This window comes from Lampris incognitus, chromosome 11 (genome assembly GCF_029633865.1).
Source record: "Lampris incognitus isolate fLamInc1 chromosome 11, fLamInc1.hap2, whole genome shotgun sequence".
NCBI classification, from domain to species: domain Eukaryota; kingdom Metazoa; phylum Chordata; class Actinopteri; order Lampriformes; family Lampridae; genus Lampris; species Lampris incognitus.
The window spans coordinates 31,042,031-31,066,051 of NC_079221.1; the positions used below are offsets into that span (position 1 = coordinate 31,042,031).

Consider the following 24,021-nt stretch of genomic DNA (forward strand, 5'->3'; position numbering starts at 1 on the left):
AAATGGGTAATTTTCTTGGTTTATTCTTCATTCTGTTTATCCAAAAATGAACAGCTAAGGAAAGAAAACAAAAGGTGTCAGTTACATTTCAAAACTGCCAGAAAAGAAAAGAACTTCAGTTGAGCTGATGAAGACTCTTATATTGTCAGTACTCATCTCCTTCATCTTCCTCTCCCATGTTGTCTGTGCCCACTTCTTCATAATCCTTCTCCAGGGCAGCCATATCTTCTCTGGCTTCAGTAAACTCTCCTTCCTCCATGCCCTCCCCTACATACCAGTGGACGAAGGCCCTCTTGGTGTACATCAGGTCAAACTTGTGGTCGAGGCGAGCCCAGGCCTCAGCAATGGCTGTGGTGTTGCTCAGCATGCACACAGCCCTCTGGACCTTGGCCAGGTCTCCTCCAGGAACCACCGTGGGGGGCTGGTAGTTGATGCCCACCTTGAAACCTGTGGGACACCAGTCCACAAACTGAATGGTGCGTTTGGTCTTGACGGCGGCGATAGCAGAGTTGACGTCTTTGGGGACCACGTCGCCACGATAAAGCAGGCAGCAGGCCATGTATTTACCATGACGGGGATCACACTTCACCATCTGACTGGCTGGCTCAAAGCAGGCATTTGTGATGTCAGCCACTGACAACTGCTCGTGATAGGCCTTTTCGGTAGAGATGACGGGGGCGTAGGTGGCCAGAGGGAAATGGATACGTGGGTAGGGCACGAAGTTGGTCTGGAACTCCGTCAGGTCAACATTTAGGGCTCCATCAAAGCGAAGGGAGGCTGTAATGGAAGACACAATTTGCCCAATGAGTCTGTTGAGGTTGGTGTAGGTTGGCCTTTCGATATTGAGGTTTCTGCGGCAGATATCATAGATGGCCTCATTGTCCACCATGAAGGCACAGTCAGAGTGTTCGAGAGTGGTGTGGGTGGTCAGGATGGAGTTGTAGGGCTCTACCACAGCTGTGGACACCTGGGGGGCTGGATAGATGGCAAACTCTAGCTTGGACTTCTTGCCATAATCAACAGACAGACGTTCCATCAACAGGGAGGTGAAACCAGAGCCAGTACCTCCACCAAAAGAGTGGAAGATGAGGAACCCCTGGAGGCCAGTGCACTGGTCAGCCTGTGCATTGTTATAAACAAAAATGTAAAGTCACTCAATTTTATTTCGTTTCTTAGAATCAATGTATAATGTCTCATCGCACTAAAGTAAACAGTTACGCACTTATGCATATTTGTCATTTTAATTCAGGCATTGGTGACAAAACTAGGTCCAGAAAATAAAAGTCCAGGGGCATACGGGTAGCATAGCAGTCTATTTCGTTGCTTACCAACACGGGGATTGTAAATGACCCATATAATTTTGTCATAATATTTTTTATTGTTATTGATTTGTATGGTGCTCATTATTGATTTGTATGGTGCCTAAAGTACAGTCCTGATTGATATATTAACAGAGAATTACACTTCCTTTTGTTATGTGACCTTTATTTTGAAAAACTCTGGTCTCCCATGATGCTGTGCGCTGCTGCGAGAAAACGGCAGAACTAAACTGAAAGTTGGAGATGATGGTCATGTTCGCTATGCACAGAACGAATTCACAACTTATAGTTCATTGATCATCATAATTTATTTAGCACCTAGCTGGAAGGTGAACAGCTCTTACGGTGGTTCTATTGTGTGTCTACGGTGTGACTAGTAAAATGCTGCAATAAATGGTCTGATACCGCACCATGGACCCATCAGTCGTTATTGGAGTGCATCGTCTGAATAAAGTCCGGCTGGAATGCTACAGTAAGAGCTAGCCTCTTCATCAACCCTGCCGCCACGCTGCACCGAGAGGTGTACGACGACGAATCACGGGGCCAAGTTGCTACTACGTCTGGTGTTGCTGACAACGGACACTTCGTCGAGCAACTCGGCGCCATTCTGTGGGTCTTCTAGACAGAGACTTTACGGTCATCAGGCAGCTGGCTTGAAGGTTTGGTGTGACGGTCAGACTCTAAAGGTATGGAACATTTCATTGATTGATAAGGAACAATTCATATTCACTGAGAACATTGATAAACATATGGTTTGAGAAGAAAAGGTTTAAGAAGAAAAAGACATCAACAACAATGGACATTTATTGAATTTGATGTTTCTCAATGTGAAGCTGATGGGACTTTATAGAACAAATAAGTTCACACAAAGTAACAAGTGAATCAAGTGACTTTGTTTATTGACTGTTATTATTATTACTATCCATTTACTGATCATCCTTCCTGTTGACTGTAAAAAAAAGGGGAAAAAATGTTTAATGCATGATTTATACAGTCTGAATGGTAACTGAATGTTGTATTCAGTGGAGAGATTGGTATTATTACCTTGCAGTCAGTAATATAACAGTCAACCTACAGTAATAGGCTCTAGTCCTCTAAGCAGTCTGTAGCTATACCAGGTTCTCTGCTCCTCTCTTCGGGTAGTCTATGGGCTATAGTAAAGGCAAACAATTCATTACATCACATGTATCATGACAGAATTGAATATGACCGAAACAGAGAATCCTGCCCCACAGTCAGAGCTAGAGAATCAGATAAATAGACTACAGCTTAAAATTAGTAAACTACAACAGGCTCTCAACGAAACGCTAGAGACTACCAAGATAGAACACTTAGAGAAGGAAATTCAAACTAAGGAAGAAACACTAAGTAGCCTCCAAAGTCAACTTGAAGAACAAAATGGGGATAGCCTCCGACGCTCGACTCGAGTGAAGATCTCGACTCCTAAAATGCTTGAACTGCAACAAGAGGAGGTGAGGAAGAGGAGAGAAAGCTCCTCTCAGCGTACGAAAAATGGAAGAGTCGAGCTCGTGAGTCAAGAGAGCAGCTAAAGAAAGACCTCAAGGAAACTGAGCTGGCATCTCTGCTTGATACTTTGGAGAAGGATAAAGAGGCTGTGTTGAACACCTATAATGACATACGAGGTCCCTTCACACCCTCAGCCGAAATGAGAAGCCGTGTTGATGCATGTGAGGCAGCTACAACAGAGATTAAGAAAATCGCCTACGAGAGGATTGTAGACATCGATTTAGATTTTGATACAGAACAACCACAACGACGTCTCAAGGAGCTACTCAAGGGCGGCTATGCGCGCTCAATCTATGGATCCACTGTCTCAAGAGTGTCAAAGTCAGTCCACAACCACGAAGGCAGCACTTTAACAGTCAAACGTGGGGACGCGGCAGCAGAGCTTGCAGCAAAGGAAGCGGAGTTCGAAGGGTTGCTTGAAGAAGATAAGCAAAGGGAGAAGATACAACGTTTGGAGGAGCAACAAAGGACACTAGAGGAGCAACGAAGGACGCTAGAGGAGCAACAAAGGTGGCAGCTTGAAGTTGAAAAACGCGCTCTTGAACGTCTACAGGCAGAAAAGGACTTAAGGGCTGCACGGGCCAGACTTCAAGTCTATAACCAGGGAACATCACAGGGCGGCAGTGTCCACTCTAATGATCCTGAAAGAAATCTTCACGGCTCCCCAGCTACCAGCAACCAAACCCTCAATATAACGGCATCGTCACCTGACGTAGACGTGTCGTCCCTCGCCCGGGCCCTCCAAGATAGTATAGCCCTGAATAGACTTCCAGTGCCAGAGCCATCGGTATTTAATGGCGACTCCATTCAGTTCATTGAGTGGAGAACTTCATTCATGTCACTCATTGACTCAAAGGCCATCTCCTCAGCAGACAAGCTTTACTACTTGAGGAAATATGTAGGCGGCCCGGCTCGTAAGACACTGGAAGGGACCTTCTACAGAAACGACGGCGAGTCTTACAAGGACGCATGGAGCAAACTGAATCACCGATACGGACAGGCCTTCGTCATACAGAGAGCCTTCAGAGACAGGCTCACAAAGTGGCCAAAAATCCAACCAAGGGATGCAGAGGGACTTAGAGACTTTTCCGACTTCTTGAACGCCTGCCAAGACGCAATGTCTCATGTGAAGAGCCTCGAAATATTGAACGACTGTGAAGAGAACATGAAGCTGGTCCACAAACTGCCAGACTGGGCAGCATCTCGATGGAACAGGAAGGCTACGGAAGCCTTGGACAGGAATCAAGAATTCCCCAGCTTCAAGGACTTCACCACCTTCATGGCAAAGGAGGCAGCGATCGCATGCAATCCGATCACCTCACCTTATGCCTTACGCAACTCCGAGTCTAGCACAGCGAAACCGAATAACAGGGACCCTAAGAGGAACAAGGCGAGTGTTCTGAGTACGCAAACTGAAACGGACAGTGACAAGCAAAAGCCAGCCAGCGGAAAGAAACCCCCCCCCCCGTGCGTTCTGCCAAGACAGTCAACATGGGCTACATGCGTGTCCCAAGTTCATCGCCAAGACTCTGGAGGAGAGAAGAGAATTCGTGAAAGAGAACAAGCTCTGCTATGGCTGCACCAAACCCGGCCATAGCGCGAAGGACTGTCGACATAGACATACTTGCAACACCTGCAAAGGCAAACACCCCGCCTGTCTGCACAATGACAACCACATGAAAAGGGGACCGTCTGCAGCTCGGGAAAACACTCCCCCAAGCAATGCTAATGAATTAGAAGCTGCCGCGACTGCAATGTCACATGCCGTCACGACTGGACAGTCTACCAACACATCGATGATTGTGCCCGTATGGGTGTCGTCCAAGAACAACTCAGGAACAGAAAAACTTGTCTACGCCCTGCTGGATACACAGAGTGACACCACATTCGTCGACCAGGAAGTGAGCAGCGCTCTAAAGGCAGAGTCCTGTCCAGTGAAACTGAAGTTAACGACAATGATAGGGCGTGACACCATCGTGAAAAGCCAACGAGTCTCGGGGCTTCGTGTGCGCGGTTACAGATCTTCCCTCCACATCGACCTTCCTCCTGCCTACGCTAAGGACGGTATACCGGTGAACCGCGCCCACATCCCTACAAGTGAAACAGCCAGACAATGGAATAATCTCTCCGCAGTCATAGACGAGATTCCACCGCTGCAAGATTGTGATATTGGTCTTTTAATAGGATACAACTGTGCGAGGGCAATGGCACCAAGAGACGTAATAGCAGGAGGAAATGAAGAGCCTTACGCAATCCGAACCGACCTTGGATGGAGCATCGTGGGTTGCTCTTCACCATGCCTTGACACTCCAAGCGTGGCGAGACAGTGTTTCTGGATAGCTGTGAAGGAGCTCCCGCCAGTCACCCCCTGCAGATGCTATTCGCATTCTGGAGTCCGACTTCAAAGATGCCAAGGAGGATGAAAAGACGGTGTCCCAGGAAGATATCTTGTTCCTGGACAAACTCAGAAACGGCATCCAGAAGAACAGTCAAGGTCACTACGAAATGCCCTTACCTTTTAAGGAGAGACCCAACCTACCTGACAACAAACAGCTTGCCATCGTTCGTCTCAGCCATCTGAAGAGGAAGCTGTCAAAGGATGAAAGATACAAAGAACAGTACATCAAGTTCATGGAGGATGTCATAGAAAAGAGTGACGCAGAGGAAGTACATGATGATGGGAAGGAAGGAGAAAAATGGTACATACCTCATCATGATGTCTACCACGCCAAGAAGCTAGACAAACTGCACGTGGTATTCGACTGCTCTGCCAAATACAAGGGAACTAGTCTAAACGATCATCTGCTCACCGGACCCGACTTGATGAACAATCTCAATTGTGTTCTCCTTCGCTTCCGACTGCATTCTACTGCGTTGATGTGCGACATAGAAAAGATGTTTCACCAATTCCACGTGAGCGAGACGGATCAGGATTACCTGCGCTTCCTGTGGTGGAAGAAAGGAGATCTCAGCACGCAACCTCAAGAGTACTGAATGAGGGTGCATATCTTCGGTGCTGCCTCATCGCCTGGTTGCGCAAACTACGGCTTGAAGTACCTGGCTACTGAGAACAGAGACCTATACCCCCTAGGTTCACAGTTCATTCTGAGAGACTTTTATGTCGATGACGGTGTCGCAAGTATGGACAGTACAGAGAAGGCTATTCAGCTCGCTCGAGAAGCCAGAGAGCTTTGTGCCCTGGGTGGCCTTAGACTCCACAAATTTGTGTCCAACGACAGAGCTGTAATAGAAAGCATACCGTCATCTGAACGTGCATCAGAAATCAAAGATCTTAACCTTACCTTGGATGACCTACCTTCAGAAAGAGCGTTGGGGATCCAATGGCACATCGAGTCAGACTGCTTGAAGTTCAACGTCAATCTCAAGGATCAACCTGCAACACGCCGAGGTATACTGTCTACGGTTGCCTCCTTGTATGACCCCCTAGGGTTTGTCGCCCCATTCTTGCTCATCGGAAAGGGAGTACTGCAGGAAATGTGCAGACATGGAACGGGTTGGGATGATCCTCTGACTGATGAACTTCGCCCACGGTGGGAGAGATGGAAAACTGACCTTACCAACATGGAGAAGATAGACATTCCCCGGAGCTATGCACCTGCAAACTTTGGGAGGGTCACCAGACAGGAGTTACACCACTTCTCCGATGCAAGCACGACTGGCTACGGACAGTGTTCATATCTTAGACTCAGAAATGAATGGAGGTTGGGTAGAGTTTTAGAGACTGTAGTAGATAGAGATGGACTGGTTAGGAGGGTGAAGATCTGTCTAGGGGATAGAAACCTAGGCAAAAAAGGTGAACAGCTCACCAAGCAGACAGTACTTGAACGGCCAGTTCAAAAACTGGTCTTGTTACTAGATAGTGACTAGTTAGTTACTAACTAACACATGCCTTGCATCTCTTGAGATGCGTTTTTTATTTTGTTTTAAAATACTTGACACTCCTTTCCCACGATACTTATGGTTTATGGTCATTTTGAGCTGAGAAATCATTTGTTTTTGCTTATGCTTGATTTTCTATATTCAAAACATTAATGATTTGGTGGGAGTGTAAATGACCCATATAATTTTGTCATAATATTTTTATTGTTATTGATTTGTATGGTGCTCATTATTGATTTGTATTTGGTGCCTAAAGTACAGTCCTGATTGATATATTAACAGCGAATTACACTTCCTTTTGTTGCCGCCTCCACTCAGTCGAGTTGGGTTTTGTTGTCTCTCTGATTTACCGTGGATTAAAGAAAGTTGCCTACACGGCTAAAGTGTGAACCTACGGTCTTCTCCGTTCCTTCGGCTCTACAATGTGACCTTTATTTTGAAAAACTCTGGTCTCCCATGATGCTGTGCGCTGCTGCGAGAAAACGGCAGAACTAAACTGAAAGTTGGAGATGATGGTCATGTTCGCTATGCACAGAACGAATTCACAACTTATAGTTCATTGATCATCATAATTTATTTAGCACCTAGCTGGAAGGCGAACAGCTCTTACGGTGGTTCTATGGTGTGTCTACGGTGTGACTAGTAAAATGCTGCAATAAATGGTCTGATACCGCACCATGGACCCATCAGTCGTTATTGGAGTGCATCGTCTGAATAAAGTCCGGCTGGAATGCTACACTGGAATGCTACAGGGATCGCTGGTTCGAATCCCCGTGTTACCTCCGGCTTGGTCGGGCGTCTCTACAGACACAATTGGCTGTGTCTGCGGGTGGGAAGCCGGATGTGGGTGTGTGTCCTGGTGGCTGCACTAGCGCCTCCTCTGGTCAGTCGGGGCGCCTGTTCAGGGGGGAGGGGGAACTGGGGGGGAATAGCCTGATCCTACAGCTCGAGGTTGTCCTCAACAAGCGTCTCTGTATATGTGACGAGTTGGGAGTGAGAATGGGCTCCCCACACGCTATGTCCCCCTGGCGAAACTCCTCACTGTCAGGTGAAAAGAAGCGGCTGGCGACTCCACATGTCATGGAGGAGACATGTGGTAGTCTGCAGCCCTCCCCGGATAGGCAGAGGGGGTGGAGCAGCGACCGGGATGGCTCAGAAGAGTATGGTAATTGGCCAGATACAATCGGGGAGAAAAAGGGGGGGGGGAGTCCAAACCCTATATTTCCTTCAGCCATGTACTAAATAACTATGGCTGCGTTCGAAAGCACTTACTATACTAGCAGTATGTACTGATTTGGCCAGAATGTAGCATGTAGTATACAGTATGGAAACAAAAGCAAACTTTGCAGTATGCCAAAAATACCAGGATGTCATACTGATTAGGAAAAAAATCTGCAGTATGCATTTGATCAGTGTACCTCGCCTACTGTATCCCACAATGCAAAGCGCTGGAACGGGCATGACAACTGGCCATTTTTGAAATAGTGGAACGCAACACCCCCTATCAGTGCTGAAGAGAGAGGAATATAAATGTAAGCACCACTTATAACATTTTTTCTAATTTAATCTTGTGTAAGGAGAACAATCCATAATTGTGACTAAACTACAGCATATCTTTAATGAATGTATAGCTACATTTGTCCTATTACCCACAGCAAAGCCATAATGTTTAAGTTATACTTGATAAGCCAATATCTGATATCACGGATACAGCAACGTTAACCTTAGCGAGCTACCAATAAGAAAACAAAACATCACGACACACATAACTTAAATGTAACATTACGTTTTAGAGGCAGAGCAGGACACATAGGCCCTTATCCACTGGAGCACAGCCAATGAAGCCCTCTTCAGTGGGCAGTGAAATTTTGCCCAAAAGGGATTTGAGTAAATTTGGTTTTTAAAGTTACCTAAGCTTGCTTGCTAGGTAGAGATAAGTGCTATGATAACATTACATCTCGGGAGTTCATTGTATTTTCATGACAATAACGACTTCTTATTGCTGTTTTTTGACAGAGTTAGTCAGGGAGTGGTAAAAATTAATGGATGAGGCACTGGGCCAGAGGCCTAGCATTATGCCTCCTGCCATCATTGACTCAACCAACCAGGATGTGGTGGTGGTCCCTCCTCCCTCAGCCAGGGAACCCCAGGCTGAGGCTGAAAACCCCTCAAAGAGAAAGAGGCAGCCAGAGTGTGTCCAAATCCTTAAAAAAAGTCACAGAGAGGGGTGAAGAGAGAGAAGATTTGTTGAGGGGGGGGGCACTGGAGGGAGAGGGGAAGAAGGAGAGGTAGCAGCTGCAGAGAGAGGAGAGGAAGGAGAGGGAGTGACTGGACAGAGAGGACAAGAGGGAGAGACAGTGGGGACAGTGGTTAGAGAGGAGAGAAAATGAAAACGTAGAAAGGGAGGGCGAGGAGGCAGAGATCTGATTTCACTGGTGGAAAAGATTTTCAATAAGTCAGGCCAAAATAAAAAGTTGAATTGAATTTTGGTATCTGCACTCTTATTTACAGTGATAATTTTGTTTGTTTTAGTGTCACTGGTAGTGTCACATAACCGTCGTCTAGTTTTTTTTTCTTTTTTTATAATTTAGACAGCTTGTTGTGGTTCAGCCCCCTGCTCGGCCCTCTGGCTCCACCGTGAGGTCACGAAGCACACCTCCATCATCTGTCTCTGAAAGACCAGGCACGTCTGTGCGCGCTCATAGAGCGTCGCGTCGACACAATCAACAACAACGCACCTGTCTACAATCTACAAGCACCACACCTGCGAGTGATCAGCTCATCACCAATCTACAAGACCCCAGCCAACCCATAGCGTCGTCGCCAGAACGTGCGTAAGTGGCAGTCGGTAACGTTGTCTATCTTTACCTAGTTCACTAGTGCCTTCTAGTCAAATTGTCAACCCAAGTTTTCCTTCGTGTTTCTTTCGTGTCTTCTGGTCCCCTGATTAATCCTGTTTGCCCGGTCTCCTCAAGAACCCCTCGAGCTCTCTCCTCTCTCACGGACCCTACCTAACCTCTCACTTGGAACTCCCGGCTTTTGGATTTGGACCTCTAAAGGGCTCACTCTTTCTCACGGATTACGGGCCCTCGAAAACCATGCTCGGACTTCTCTTGGATCACAAACGCCTTTGCCCGCGCGCACATTTCATGCATTGGACACGCCATTTACATACCGCACCACACGTAGAGTAAATACTTACACATGACATAGACACACAACCCGCTGGTCATCACACATCCCACAGACAAGACTAACAACGCACCATACACTTTATTCTTGGGTTTTCCTTGTTTAATTTTGTTAAGGCGACATGGTGGCGCAATGGTTAGCGCGGTCGCCTCACACTAAGAAGGTCCTGGGTTCGAGCCCCGGGGTAGTTCAACCTTGGTGGGCCATCCCCGGGTCGGCTTTGTGTGGAGTTTGCATGTTCTCCCCGTGTCTGCGTGGGTTTCCTCCAGGGGCTCCGGTTCCCTCCCACAGTCCAAAGACGTGTAAGTTAGGTGAATCGGCCATACTAAGTTGTGTGTGTGTGTGTGTGTGTGCTGGCCTAGCGGCCTGTTCAGGGTGTCTCCCCGCCTGCCGCCCAATGATTGCTGGGAATAGGCTGCAGCATCCCCGCGACCCTGACAGCAGGATAAACGGTTGGGATGATGGATGGATAATTTCGTTAATAAATCCGCCCTCCCGGCGGCTAAAGATTCCGCTGCCTCTTTTGGTTCCGCTCCGACCGTTGCCTTAACACGGCTGTTGTGTCCCAATTATGTTATCCCAGAAAGCTTATTGTCGCGAAATCGGGGGGCAGCCGCGGGAACCGCCACAGTCGGGACGCGAACCCGTGTCTCCCGCTCCGCAAGCGACAACGTTAACCAGTCGACTAAAGGGTCTCACCTGTTAGCTAAAGGCCAACGTGTCTACTTATCCATGCACGTTACAATATTAATATAACAGTCATACAAAATCTGGCAGTATTTTTTTTTTACTGGTTGGTGCATTTTGTTTTAAAATGGGGGGTGAATGAGCCTCATCATAAAAATTGATTTTGTGTGAACATACATAACGCTTGTCATTACCAAGGTGGCAGTTAAGGCTGACGCAAACTATTCCTCATACCAAGAAAACGGGTCCAACTAGTCCAGCATAGCAATTACTGCACCCTGGTGTTATACAACTAAAAAAAAACAAGTATTGCCACCACAGAAACTGTTTACAGGCTTCAATGACTTCTAAGGTAGGGTATTATCTATAGTTCTTATCGTGAATGAGTAGATAAAAACATAATCGGTGGTCAAATGTGGCATATACCTCATTTATTAGCTCTGCCAGGTGGTAGCAGTTATGAATGTATAACGAAGAACCCCTCGGTTACGGTGATTAAAAAAAAAAAAAAACATTCAAAAATGGTGTCCGGGTAGTGCAGCGGTCTGTTGTTGCCTACCGACACGGAGATCCCTGTTCGAATCCCCATGTTGCCTCGGGCTTGGTCGGGCGTCTCTACAAACACAACTGGGGGTGGGAAGCCGGATGTGGTTATGTTTCCTGGTCGCTGCACTAGCGCCGCCTCTGGTCGGTCGGGCCGCCTCTTCGGGGCGGGGATAGCGTGATCCTCCCATGTGCTACGTTCCCCTGGTGAAACTCCTCATTGCCAGGTGAAAAGAAGCGGCTGGCGACTCCACATGTATTGTCGGAGTCATGTGGTAGTCCGCAGCCCTCCCCGGATTGCTAGAGGGGGCGGAGCAGCGACTGGGACAGCTCGGAAAAGTGGGGTAACTGGCCGGATACAATTGGGGGGGGGGGGGACCTTGAAAAAAAAGTTTGTTCTTGCCAGGGACATGCAGAGGAGGATGAAGTGCAGGGGCCCAAATTCATAAAAGTGGATTTTTGCAAATTACTACTTTTGCAAAACTGTTAGAGATATTAAAATGTATGTATTTAAAGCAAACCCCATGACTGATGCTGGTTCAAACACCGCTACATGACAGTTGATGAATGCAAAGAAAGTGTATTTCAGTAAATTCTCACACGTTAACCAGCCCAGCTCTTACCTAGCCCTCTGACATCCTCAGTTGCCCAACTATAACTATAGCAAATGAGCTGATGGTGACTGATGCTGACTTGCATACACTGATCCATTTTTCATTCCTATGTGTAACCGGCGTATTAATGTACTAGGTTTCTAATTCACCAATCCATTTTCTCATCTGTTCATGTGTTATGTACATAGGCTACTTGTTTCTGTATATTTCCTTTGGGGAGCTTTTTTAAAATTATTATTAATGGTGCAATGTTTTGGTTGTGACCTTTGACATTTTGGTGACACTACTTCCTGTGAATGTGCACTGTTTTCCTCAGTCGGCTGGGAGCCTTCCTGAGGAGAGGTGGGTGTTAACAGGTGCTCAAGCAAATGGCATGTAAAAAACGCTAACTGGAGGCCCAAATCCGAGGTGTTTTTTGGCTAAACAAAGGACCCCTGGCTCCTTTTGTTGTGTATGTTCGTTCAGTATACTAAATCTGTCGTATTAATAAAGATTTGTTAAAAAAAACAAAAACAACTGCACTCCAGTTGCATAGTCTACTACTTTCGGCTGCTCCCGTTGGGGGTCGCTTCTTGTCCTCTGCATCTTCTGTCACGTCAATCAACTGCTTGTCCTCCCTCACCACATCCATAAACCTCCTCTTTGGCTTCCCTCTTTCTCTATTTGCATAATCCTACCCCTAAATGAGAGGTTGTGTTCATACAGTAGTAATTATAATGGATTTCACTTATAAAGCGTCTTATCTTGTATTGTGATATTGGGCTTTACAAATAAAGTTGACTTGACTTACCTAGACACCCAAAGCACTTCACAGAGAAGGGGGTAAACTCACCTCAACCACCACCAATGTGTAACACCCTGCCGGTTGATGCAGGGCAGCCATTTTGCGCCGGAACTGTCAGCATACCTCAGCTTGGGGTGGAGAGGGAGGAATCATTGAGCGAATTACATGAGGGATGATCAGGTTTTTATATAGGTTTATCCATCCCTCCATTAGCCAAGCCGCTTATCCAGTCAGGTACTTGGGATGCCTGAGCCTATCCCAGCAGTCATTGGGCGGCAGGTGGGGAAACACCCTGTACAGGCCACCAGTCCATCATAGGGCCAACACACACACACACACACACACACACACACACACACACACACACACACACACACACACACACACACACACACACACACACACACACACACACACACAGCCCTAGGGACAATTTAGTAGGTCAGTTCACCTGACCATGTCTTTGGACTGTGGAGGAAACCGGAGCACTCGGAGGAAACCCACACAGACACGGGGAGAACATGCAAACTCCACACACAGGACGGCTCCCAATGCTGGACTACCTCGGGGTTTGAACCCAGGACCTTCTTGCTGTGAGGTGACCCCACTAACCACTGCGCCACCGTGCCGCTATATAGGTTTATATAGGTTTATATAGTAGGTCTTAATTTTATATTGTCATGTTAATATGGCACATGTAATGCAGCAAAATGAAGTAATGCGACAAAATGCTGGTGAACCTGGTTCCTTCCAATCGTCAGATAGGCATTACCCATCTCTCAGGTAAATGTTAATCTTTGGGAAAATCATGAAAACCCACATTTCTAACTTTTCTTTTGTTAGAGCATAAGGGGATGTTACACAGTGGAGGTGGTTTGCCATTAGCTATGCCATTGTTTACTTTTCCTTTTCAAACCTGGAAACCAGCTATGCCTGGCCTTGCATACTGCAAATTAAATCCATTTAACAGTTTCATACTGCATCCTTGTTGGTCGTATGCAGTAGCCTAGCTTCCCCTACCTAGCTGAAGAGTGGTGTTGATTAGAATCAGCTGGTTTAGTATATGGGTGGAATCAATACATGATATTGACTTTCTTTCTGGACCTGGTTTTGCCACCTTGGACGATTGCCTGTTTTGATATAGACTCAGAGCCATCTGACGCCATATTGGCTGGAGGCAGGAACAGGTGCAGGCTACTGGATTGAGGTATACTACGTTTATGTCTTAGGTAACACAAGCATAACTTTACTGAATTTGCCGCAAACGGGTTTTATTTTATTTTATTTTTTTGTGTGTTTTTTAGGGCTGTTTCCTGGTCTTCTTGAATGTTGGTTGTCTTTAGGTGTCATGGAAACATGAAACATGGAAACATCACTAAGACACTTCTATCCTTAATGACATGCCAGCACAAAGTCAGTCCTGTAGCAGCTGGTTTACACAGATTATGAAATGATGCTGTCTGTAAAATGGGTCTCTAAATTCATGACTGCATAGCCTCATGTCTTCTGATATAGAAAAGTTGGTAAATTGGGCCAGGACATAGGACATGGGTTTACTCATTATCTTGTCTGAACTGGGATTCTGGGTGAATGCTTGCAGGGTTTGGGCAGTGTTATCCAGAAATGGGCCGGTGTGGGTGCAGATATTTGTTCCAGCCAAGCAGTTGCACACCTGTGTCTCCTAATCAAGTTCCTCAGCAAAGACTCTACTGGTTGATTAGTGGGATCAGGTGTGTAACTGCTTGGTTAGAACAAAAACCTGCACCCAGACCAGTCCTTTCTGGATAAGGCTGCCCACCCCTGCAAAAGTGTAGTACAAGGATTATGGGATTGGTGATCATCGATCACCCTCTGAAAGTCTCACCAGTTTGCGAGTTCGGTCCAGAACAAGGTCAATGATCTCTTTGCCAATGGTGTAGTGTCCACGGGCATAGTTGTTGGCTGCATCCTCCTTTCCTGTAATCAGCTGCTCAGGGTGGAAAAGCTGCCGGTAAGTTCCACCTCGTCTGGCCAGAGAAACGTCAGCAACACTCCACACAGGTAGATAAATAACTGGTGTATAAGAATTTTCCAAAATTTCGATCACTATCCACAGCATTGTATTATTTGTTCTCGGGTTTACAGCACAATAATAAATTATTGGAATACAAAGAAGGAAATAATGGCGCTATCAAACCAGTTTTTTTAGAGCTTTAAATGCACATGCTACAAGGAAATTAATCCTTGTGTTATACCCTTAGACAATATCTAAGCGTGCTTTTTACATTAGAAATCTTGGGATTTAAGGACATCACAACTGAACAGAAACAACACACCACTAAACCCTTATTCTCTGCCAGAATTTTCCCTTGAAAATATATTACAATCCCCCCCCCCCCTTTCTCCCAAATTACCCCACTCTTCCGAGCCATCCCGGTCCCTGCTCCGCCCCCTCTGCCGATCCGGGGAGGGCTGCAGACGACCACATGCCTTCTCTAATACGCGTGGAGTCACCAGCCGCTACTTTTCACCTGACAGTGAGGAGTTTCACCAGGGGGACGTAGCGCGTGGAAGGATCAAGTTATTCCCCCTCTCCCCTGAACAGGTGCCCCGACTGACCAGAGGAGGCGCTAGTGCAGCGACCAGGACACATACCCACATCTGGCTCCCCACCCGCAGACACAGCCAATTGTGTCTGTAGGGACGCCGGGCCAAGCCGGAGGTAACACGGGGATTCGAACTGGCCGTGCCCATGTTGGTAGGCAACGGAATAGACCACCACGCCACCCGGATGCCCCATTATATTGGAATTTAACAGAAATGGATGAAATATAAATCAACATATTCCTGAATCATATTTGCTCAACTATGAAATTGTGCTCTGACCAATGACGGTGGGTTCCAGGTCGACAAAGATGGCTCTGGGGACGTGTTTTCCAGCCGCCGTCTCGCTGAAGAAGGTGTTGAAGGAATCGTCTCCTCCTCCCTGAGCCTTGTCACTTGGCATCTGGCCATCAGGCTGTATGCCATGTTCCAGACAGTACAGCTCCCAGCATGCATTGCCCATCTGGGCTCCGGCTTGGCCCACATGGATGGAAATACACTCGCGCTGTGGGGATGAAGCGACACGCATCCGTTGCAACATCTGTTTTTGTACCTCTCAGATTTCGGCCGTACGGATTTTAGTTTTTAATCTGCATTCGCCTACAGAAACATGGCATTTGGTTTGCCATTTGGGTGCCAGAACTTACATTTATGAAATAGTTATTTTTTTTACTCATGACGTAAAATGTTGCAAAAGCATGTGGTGTCACTGGTTGTCGTAAACCACTTCAGTCCATTTGGGAAATTGTTAGGGGTATTATACCGACAAAAATCACAGATTGAGTCTATCCACAGCTTACCATATTGTTCCAGTATCTCTCTTTTCCGACGTCCAGGTATCGGTATGAAGAGTGTTGGAGACAACTGTTTGACTCAGCCTTTATAAAGTCTCAGGGTGAAAAGCAATCTGATCCGAGCTGTAATCAGAGAACCCATCAATAACACCAAGATAACATCAGCATCCGCTTCACAAACCCACACACAATGCGAAAAGAGGTCACCACCTTGCTTATTGTGTGTGTGTGTGTGTGTGTGTGTGTGTGTGTGTGTGTGTGTGTGTGTGTGTGTGGACGTGTTCCCTGTGCATTTACATCTCACGTTTTAGAAGGGCAAGGTTCAAGGCCTTGATGAGAACAAGGCTCAACATTGTATTACTGCCATGGAGAGTTTAATGTTTTGACATGATTGTATGATCTAGTCTGCTCACCAGAAGCTCATCACCTGAGGATTAAAAACCTCACAAACTGTTTCACGTTCAAGTAGGTTTGCAAACTGACTCGGTATTGTGCTCACATAGAAATATCCGGCGTCCGGGTGGCATGGCGGTCTACTCCATTGTCTACCAACATAAGGATCACCAGTTTGAATCCCCGTGTTACCTCCGGCTTGGTCGGGTGTCCCTACAGACACAATTGGTTTTGTCTTTGGGTGGGAAGCTGGATGTGGGTATGTGTCCTGGTCGCTGCACTAGTGCCTCCTCTGGTCGGTCGGGGCAGCTGTTCGGGGGAGTGGGGACTGGGGGGAATAGAGTGGAGTCTATCCTTTTACTGGCTTAGTTTTCTTCTTACCGTCGAAAGTCCTTGACTGAGGCCTTGGCGGGTGTGGGAACAACCAGTGTTTTTAAATCCAAAAATCACATTTGAGGGGAACACAATCTACAACAGGGTGATTTGGAGAGAGATGAAGTGAGGGGAAGGGGTGATGGAATGTGGTTGGGAACGGCGGAGAAGATATTTGGAAAGATCGGGGGAGGGGGGGGTGCCGAGAGAATGGGTCAGTATGATTGAGAGAGAGAGAGAGAGAGAGAGAGAGAGAGAGAGGCTGTGTTGGATAAGGAAGGAGAGACAGAAATGTATGTGGGAGAAGGAGAGAGGAGAGTGAGTCTGAGGAGTGTGAAAACGAAAGTGATGTATAGATGTTTAAGAGGGGAAGAAGTGAGAAGATCGGCTGCGGAGGAAGTGTGGGAGAGGACTATGAATGAGAAGGATGTAGGGAGGATATGGAGAAATCTGAGAGTGAAGTGGAAGTGTTGAATGTGAGAATTTTTTCTTTTTTTTGTTATTAAGGCGCAATAGGATGTTCAGTAACTTAATAAGTAGTAAGTTTGATGTGAATGTGAAGAAAGAATATGATGTGTGGTGTGGGAGTGGAAACATATGCATGAGTTAGTTGAATGTTGTGAGCTGGAGGGATACATGTTGAAAATGAAGGAATGAATAAGTAGATGTTGGAGAGGTGGGTTTGTTGACAGAATGGAATGGAGATAATTTTGGTTGTTTGGGGTGACAGGCAAAGTGAACGGATGTAATGTTAATTTATTAAATTATGTTTTCAGCCATAAAAGGTTTGCTGTCAAGTTAAGGAGGAATATAGCCCATTATGAAAAGAGGAAAGCTGAGGTGTGGGATATTTTCAGGAGGATAATGGAAAGAGATGTTAATATGTTGTATGATTATGTTAGAGAAGAAGAGTTTGTTGGTGGATTTGTAGAGGGGAGCACTTTTGTTGTGTTTGGGGAAGGAGGGAGGGCAATGCTGGATTTTGGTTAAACAGTATACTGTGTGTGGTATAAGTGTATTTTTTGTTGATTTCTTTGATTTGGTGGGGGGTCTGTAGGCTGGAAGCCATGCCAAGGTCTACTACCTCACTATTTTCTGTTTCGTCTACCTGTGTTGTAGTCTTTGATTCTGTAGAGTTTGGGAAATGTTTTATTTCCCTTTTGGTTTGGTATATGTGTGTTGTATTTTGAATGTTTTTTCTATAGAATAAAAGAGAAAGACAAACTAACAGTATGTGACAGTGAAATGTAAATTTTAATTGCATATCTGAACGTTTTTATCACATACTTGCACATATGTAAATAGATGAAAATGACTTGCGTTTAGATTTTCAGGTGAATTAAATGTAGGTCGTTGATAGTCCCATCTGTCAAAAGCATGTGCTTATCCACAGAAATGATGAGATAGACAATACAAGGTAATGCCTCGGAGTTTTTAAAAAACATTTTTTTTTAGGATCTTCTAAACCTGTATCAGGTGTGCTGAGTCTCTAACTCGTTTTAAAATGACGCCCTCGGCAGTATATAATCCAACCAATGCTCCCATTACGGGGAAATTGTTTGCCGACCATTAAACATATCTTGTTTCCCACTTTTCCCTAAAGTTAAATGAGTGAAGAGTCTTTAGAAAACACTTCAATGTATATGGGACCTTTTTCTGCTTTCCTATTGGCTCCTCAACCCTTTAGAGAGTATTCAAAAACTGAATCCGGGTGTATCACCTCAACAGTTGTCAGCTGACTGAAATGGTCTAAATACAATGGCAACCATGATTTGCCTATAAACATTGTTTAAAAAACAAAAACAAAAACTTGAACCACAGATAGAAAAGTTGTGTTAATAAAAAGGCACAGAGATCTCCAGAGGCATCGCTATAGCAGTCAAAGTGGTTTTTATCAACCACATTCATATTCCTGAGCCTTGTTGAAAATTGTTAATCTTGAAATTTTATTGTACTTCACAAACACTGGTTTCGATCCAAAGGGGGTGTAAGCGGATAGCAAGGGGAATGGGAAGAAGTTGATGCCTGTTAAAACCTTTGCAATGTGTGGTTGCAAATGCAGAATGTGAACTGGATGACTTTCACAACATGTTGGGCCACTTTCACAACCTGAAACCCACCCTCAAGGTTTCTGAAGTGCATCCACAGTGATTGGCAGACATGAAGTGTACTGTTCTATACTTCTATACTGTTCAATATTCTATTCTGTGCTATACTGCTCTATACTATTCTATACTCTTCTGTATATACCATTTTATGCTGTTCTATATTGTGCTATTCTGTGATATACTGTTCTAGACTATACTGTACTGACTGTATATGTAGTGACTTTTAAGTCATTTCACATCAGACTCAAAGCTTCTATGTATACTACAGATATTTGTAAATGCATGTATTTCATATAAGATGTTATACAAAATACAGAGATGTCAGCAAAAGGAATTTTGGAAATCACATGGGAGCCTTTTTTTCGTAGAGTAAGGGGAGATCACTTAAAAAAAAATTACTAAAGGAGAAAAAGGTGCAATTGTCAATGAAGCCTTCCAAATGAATAATTTGCAGCTTCTTTTCATTGATCAAACTGAGCAGTATGAGATGCTGTAACTCAGACTGTAGGCTCCTTCATCATGTAAACAACTGCTGTTTGAATCTACTACATGCAGTTGAAGGACTCGTTTTGTTTTGAAGGGGTTATTATTGACTATAGGCTATTTTCTTTATGATTTGCTTTTCTTTGTGATGATCCTGGAAATCATCTTCAATGACACTGACATGTTTTCCTTGTAAACATATTTGTATTGGCTAGGGACCTCGAGGAGAAGATACCACAGCTCTGATCACACCACGGCTAACGTCAAAGACTGTTTCTGTCCCCTGGCTGTGAAACTCCCCGATGACACATAATAGACCTTGACTTCCATGCACAGACATACTCCCAATACTGCACAGTCATGCAGATAATGGTATTTAGTTTTTGTTGCCTTCAAGTAATTTATAAATTGCCTCATTGTAGGTGGGAGGGGGCACCTGTATTTACTTATTTACCAGGAACAGTGCACAGTGATCAACATTTCAGTTTCCACATCAATGTAAATGTGCTGGAATTAGCTAATGAGCTAACTTTCATCCGTAGTCCCTGGGCAGGTTATTACAAATTAGTGACATAATGTCATTAATACAATGCTTCAACAAGTACTACAACAGTACAGTTCAATTCAATACATTATGGAAGTGACAGAGATGTAGTACTAGCATGTGTATTGAGAGATTCTTTGTGGATCTACATAACACTAGGCATTTTTTAATACCGCTATATGAGACGTAGAGTTGGGCTACAAGAATATTAAAGTGTTTGGGGCATTATCTTCCTCAGGTTCAACGCAATTTAACTTGTTGTTTGTGATGCTGTTGTTGTTTTCACTTTAATATCTTGATAGCATTAATAGCTATGTACCTGATTCTTTTGAGTGCTGATCTACTGTTTTTTTTTTTAGTCTTATTTTTCCTCCCTTGGTTTAGTGATGGTTTTTTCTTTCCTAACTCATGTACTTCTGAGCATTTTGAGCAACTGTGACGTAGGCAGTTTCCCGTGGGATTAATGGAGTTTTCTGAATCTGAAAACATGGTAGATTTAAGCTAGGACAAAACGGTGTACATTAAATTGGGCTAGGCTACACAATTTTCCGTGTTATCAGTTATGTAGCATGAAATAAAATATTTTTATAAAGCCACCAGTCAAAAAGAACAGTTCAGTCAAATCATTGCTGACATGACCCCTTCCAAAATAATTAGAAAGAAGTCATAAACTACTACACGACAGCTCTTGTGAAAGGCAAAAACTTTCAGCTAATCTTGCCGAGTTCTTAGAGGTAAATCATGATTCTATATTCTATATAGTAGCTGAAAGAAGCAGCTCCCAAGTAACAGTGTGTCCTGTGAAAACACAAACCTCAGCTGGTCTGTAACAACAGACCAGCTGCAGGGACCTGCACCTGCATACACCCATGTTATTCTGTCACTCATACACACTGTGCAAGTCTTTAGGCCCTGCTTACTTTTAACATGTGCTGAAGTATGTACTGCAATTTGACATGAATGCTTCAACCTCAAACATGCATAGCTTTGACCCACTTTCATTATACAGTACAGCACAGATCTCTAAGCTATTAAATTAATGGTTTTTAAATTACTAATAGGTCATAATAATGCAAATGGTGGACATGACGGTGTTTGTAGTGGTACCTGTGTGTGAGGGAGATAGAGAAATAGGGGCAAGAGAGATTTTTCAGATCCTTAAGAACATACAAATATCCATTCATTTGTTCAAGTTACTGTACCAACTTACCTCAAATCAGGGTGAAGCTGGGCTGGATTCTGTCTCAGCAGACAGAAGGCAGGGAGACACGCTGGATGGGCCACAAATCCATCATGGGGCTCACACACCAGTAATACCTGTGGGCAATCCAGAGCATCTAAAGTACACACAAGACGAAAGAAGGTCATATCATGGGAGGGAAGCAAATAGTACCCCAAGAAACATGTGAACAAGGGGAGAATATGCAAAAATTTGCGGAGAAACTCTCTCTACACATGCATGTACAGAGTGTACAGGTCACACATTGCATTTATAAACTGTGTTAATAGATATTGTAGATGGGACCAATTGTTGTAAAAAAGATTTCAGGTTAGTCTACATTTGTGGTGTCACACACACACACACACACACACACACACACACACACACACACACACACACACACACACACACACACACACACACACAGAAAGACGGAGAGAACAATGGCGTGACATGTATAGCAAGTCCCACTTTGATGGTAAGATACAGCTGGAGTTGTCACATGCAATCCCTTCTCCCCCTTTTTTGAAGGACTGGTTTGGTATTTCATGTGCACTAACGGACTCATTGTAAAACTCCTACAACCTCTTGCTTTTAAAAGGGCCACATAAATTGCAAAAGTGCATTCTGCTGTGAGTGTGTGTGTGTGAAAAGTCAATGATCAAACACCATATGGAAAACAGACAACTAATCTTCCTTGGTGCACTGTACATCCTCAGCTTTTTTTCAGTAGCTTTACATTTTATTAAGAGAGGCTATCATCACAACTTGCAACATTAGGGTGCCTTAAGAAATTTAACACTCACTGACTTCCAAAGCAACGCTGTACTCTGTATGATCTGTAAGTCTACCATCTAGTGGTAATAGAAGGTAGTGCACCAAGCTTGTGAATTTTCGTCCATATTGCAAAAAAGAAAATGACTTTTGGAACCTGTTTGCCAACGCAGTCTCTTTACATGATGTTGAATATAGTTACGAGATTATACATCTCGTAACTATTCTGTTTAAATTACTTACAATTGCAGTGAGGCGCCTTAACACAGGCGCCTTAACATTACTTTAGTCCCTGGGGCTCAGGCATTTTAGACGCCCCACCATAAAGAAATCCCTGTTCTATGCGTAAAAGTGCATCAGCAAGCGTGTTAACATGCTCCAATATCCCGCTTTGTAAACGAGCCCAGTTCAATTAATTTTTACGCATGAATCTGTATCATCAAGCGTATTAACATGCTCTGCCATCACGCCTGGGAAAACATGTCTTGTGAGGCCCCTGGTCCTCAGTCGAAGCCCAGGGCCCAGGCATTAAGGCGCCTATGAGTCATTTAAACCTAATAGTGGTAGTTGGATGTTGATGGGACTTTTTCTCACTGCTCGCATCGCATGCACATTTGTGTATGCTTGTACAAGCATGTTTTTTATAAGCGTATATTTGCGCAAATCTTTGAGAATTAATTTCCCAATCGTCAATGTTGGCTCCTTTCTTTGTTTCCTTTCCTTCTTTCCTTACTGGGTGCTGGGTTGTTTTCTCAACCCAAATGCTGGGTTGAGGCTGCTTGACCATATTTTGGGTAATTTTAACTCATTCTGGGTTGTTTTCAGTAACCCAGAAGACAGTGTCGCTCTGTTCCTCCACTGAATGTGGCGTAATCTACCCAGCGACTGGGTTACTTTAACTCAGTTGTTTCATTGAACTGAACAACTTAAAAAATAGTCATTCTTCCGACCATACTGCCCAGTAGTTTTCAAAATACATCGGAAAACGGAGTGAAATAAACAAACTGGTCTCGGCGGATCAACAGAGTGGCCATAATAGCAGCAGCAGGGCAGCTGCATTGTTTGTTGGTGCGGCGCTGTGATGGCACCGAAACGAAGCGGAGGAGCTTGAGACAGACAGAACACGTCGGTTTCAGACTGCTTGCTTTTCGTTTTTAAATACAACATTTCAGCCTGAATTCCCTGTCCCCCCCCCCCACCCCCACTGTAGCCATCCACACATTAGGAAAACGACAGGGAAGTAAGGGCCAGTCAGAGAGAGAGAGTGCTGGAGGAGATGGCGTAAACAGCTGTTTCTACGCGTGCTGATTTTGAGTGATTGTGAATGCTCTGATTATCAAATGCAACTAGTAAATAATGCTGTTTGTGATGACTGTTTTGTTAAACTTTGTTTAGCTTTAACAGCTAGCACCTTGTAATTTCAAATGTGCTAAGCCACTGTGATTTCTTAGCTCACCCTGCAGCTGGGTTGTTTTTACCCAGCCGCTGGGTCGTTTTTGTTTTTAACATGGAATGCACAACTTTCCCTTAGCTGTCAGTTTGTTAGTTCAAACACGGAGGTAGCATCAGCAATATCAGGTTCACTTGATCAGCCTTATTTTGTTCCCCAACCCCCTTAAAAGGTTGATTCGCTGGCATCAATGACAGATGACTTTGTATTCATTAAATTAATGATGAGTACACTAATGAAGGTGTTTGTGTTTGCAGGACACATGGTTTGCCAAGGGACGAAACCACCGGCCAGCCACTGGGTTCCTCGGAGGCTGAGAAATATAAGGAAGAGGCTGAGGTCCATGCAAGCCTCTCAAAGAGTGGAGGACTCTGTGGCCTGCCCCATATTCTTATCAGGTTAAACTGAAAAACTAGTTTTATGAGTAATACCAGCGGTGTTGATGTGCCATTTTAGCATTAACTGAGGTTCTGTACAGGAGCATAAATGGTTTAGTTACTATATGTTTTTTGACCGTTTTACACTTGCATATCAATTCGCCAAGTTCGTTGTGAAGTTTAAATGAACTGTTGTGTTGTGACAGAGTTACAAATTAGTGGTCCGATGGAAGTACAGAGGGTAGCAACATGTAACGTATGTCTGAAACAGCTTTTTGTACTGTTAGGGCTGTTTCATAGTCTACGCAAGCGACGCAGATGCAGTTGGAAGGCTCATGCATGTACTTTTTGTACA

The 24,021-nt window shown here is 44.7% G+C and overlaps 1 protein-coding gene across 2 annotated transcripts; it reads right to left on the reverse strand.

The window, feature by feature from the left end:
• Positions 1–145: 145 nt before the first annotated feature.
• LOC130121269 (tubulin alpha chain-like) lies at positions 146–15,651 on the reverse strand. Of its 2 annotated transcripts, XM_056290150.1 has the most exons (4): positions 15,432–15,651; positions 15,032–15,038; positions 14,431–14,572; positions 146–1,120 (listed from the first exon to the last, which is right to left on the reverse strand). In XM_056290150.1, the coding sequence occupies exons 1-4, from the start codon at positions 15,610–15,612 to the stop codon at positions 146–148; spliced, it is 1,305 nt and encodes a 434-aa protein (XP_056146125.1). In that variant the 5' UTR covers positions 15,613–15,651. The 2 variants fall into 2 exon arrangements, with proteins under 2 accessions (XP_056146125.1, XP_056146124.1); XM_056290149.1 differs by lacking the exon at positions 15,032–15,038 and having other exon boundaries at positions 14,431–14,618.
• Between the last annotated feature and the right edge of the window lie 8,370 nt (positions 15,652–24,021).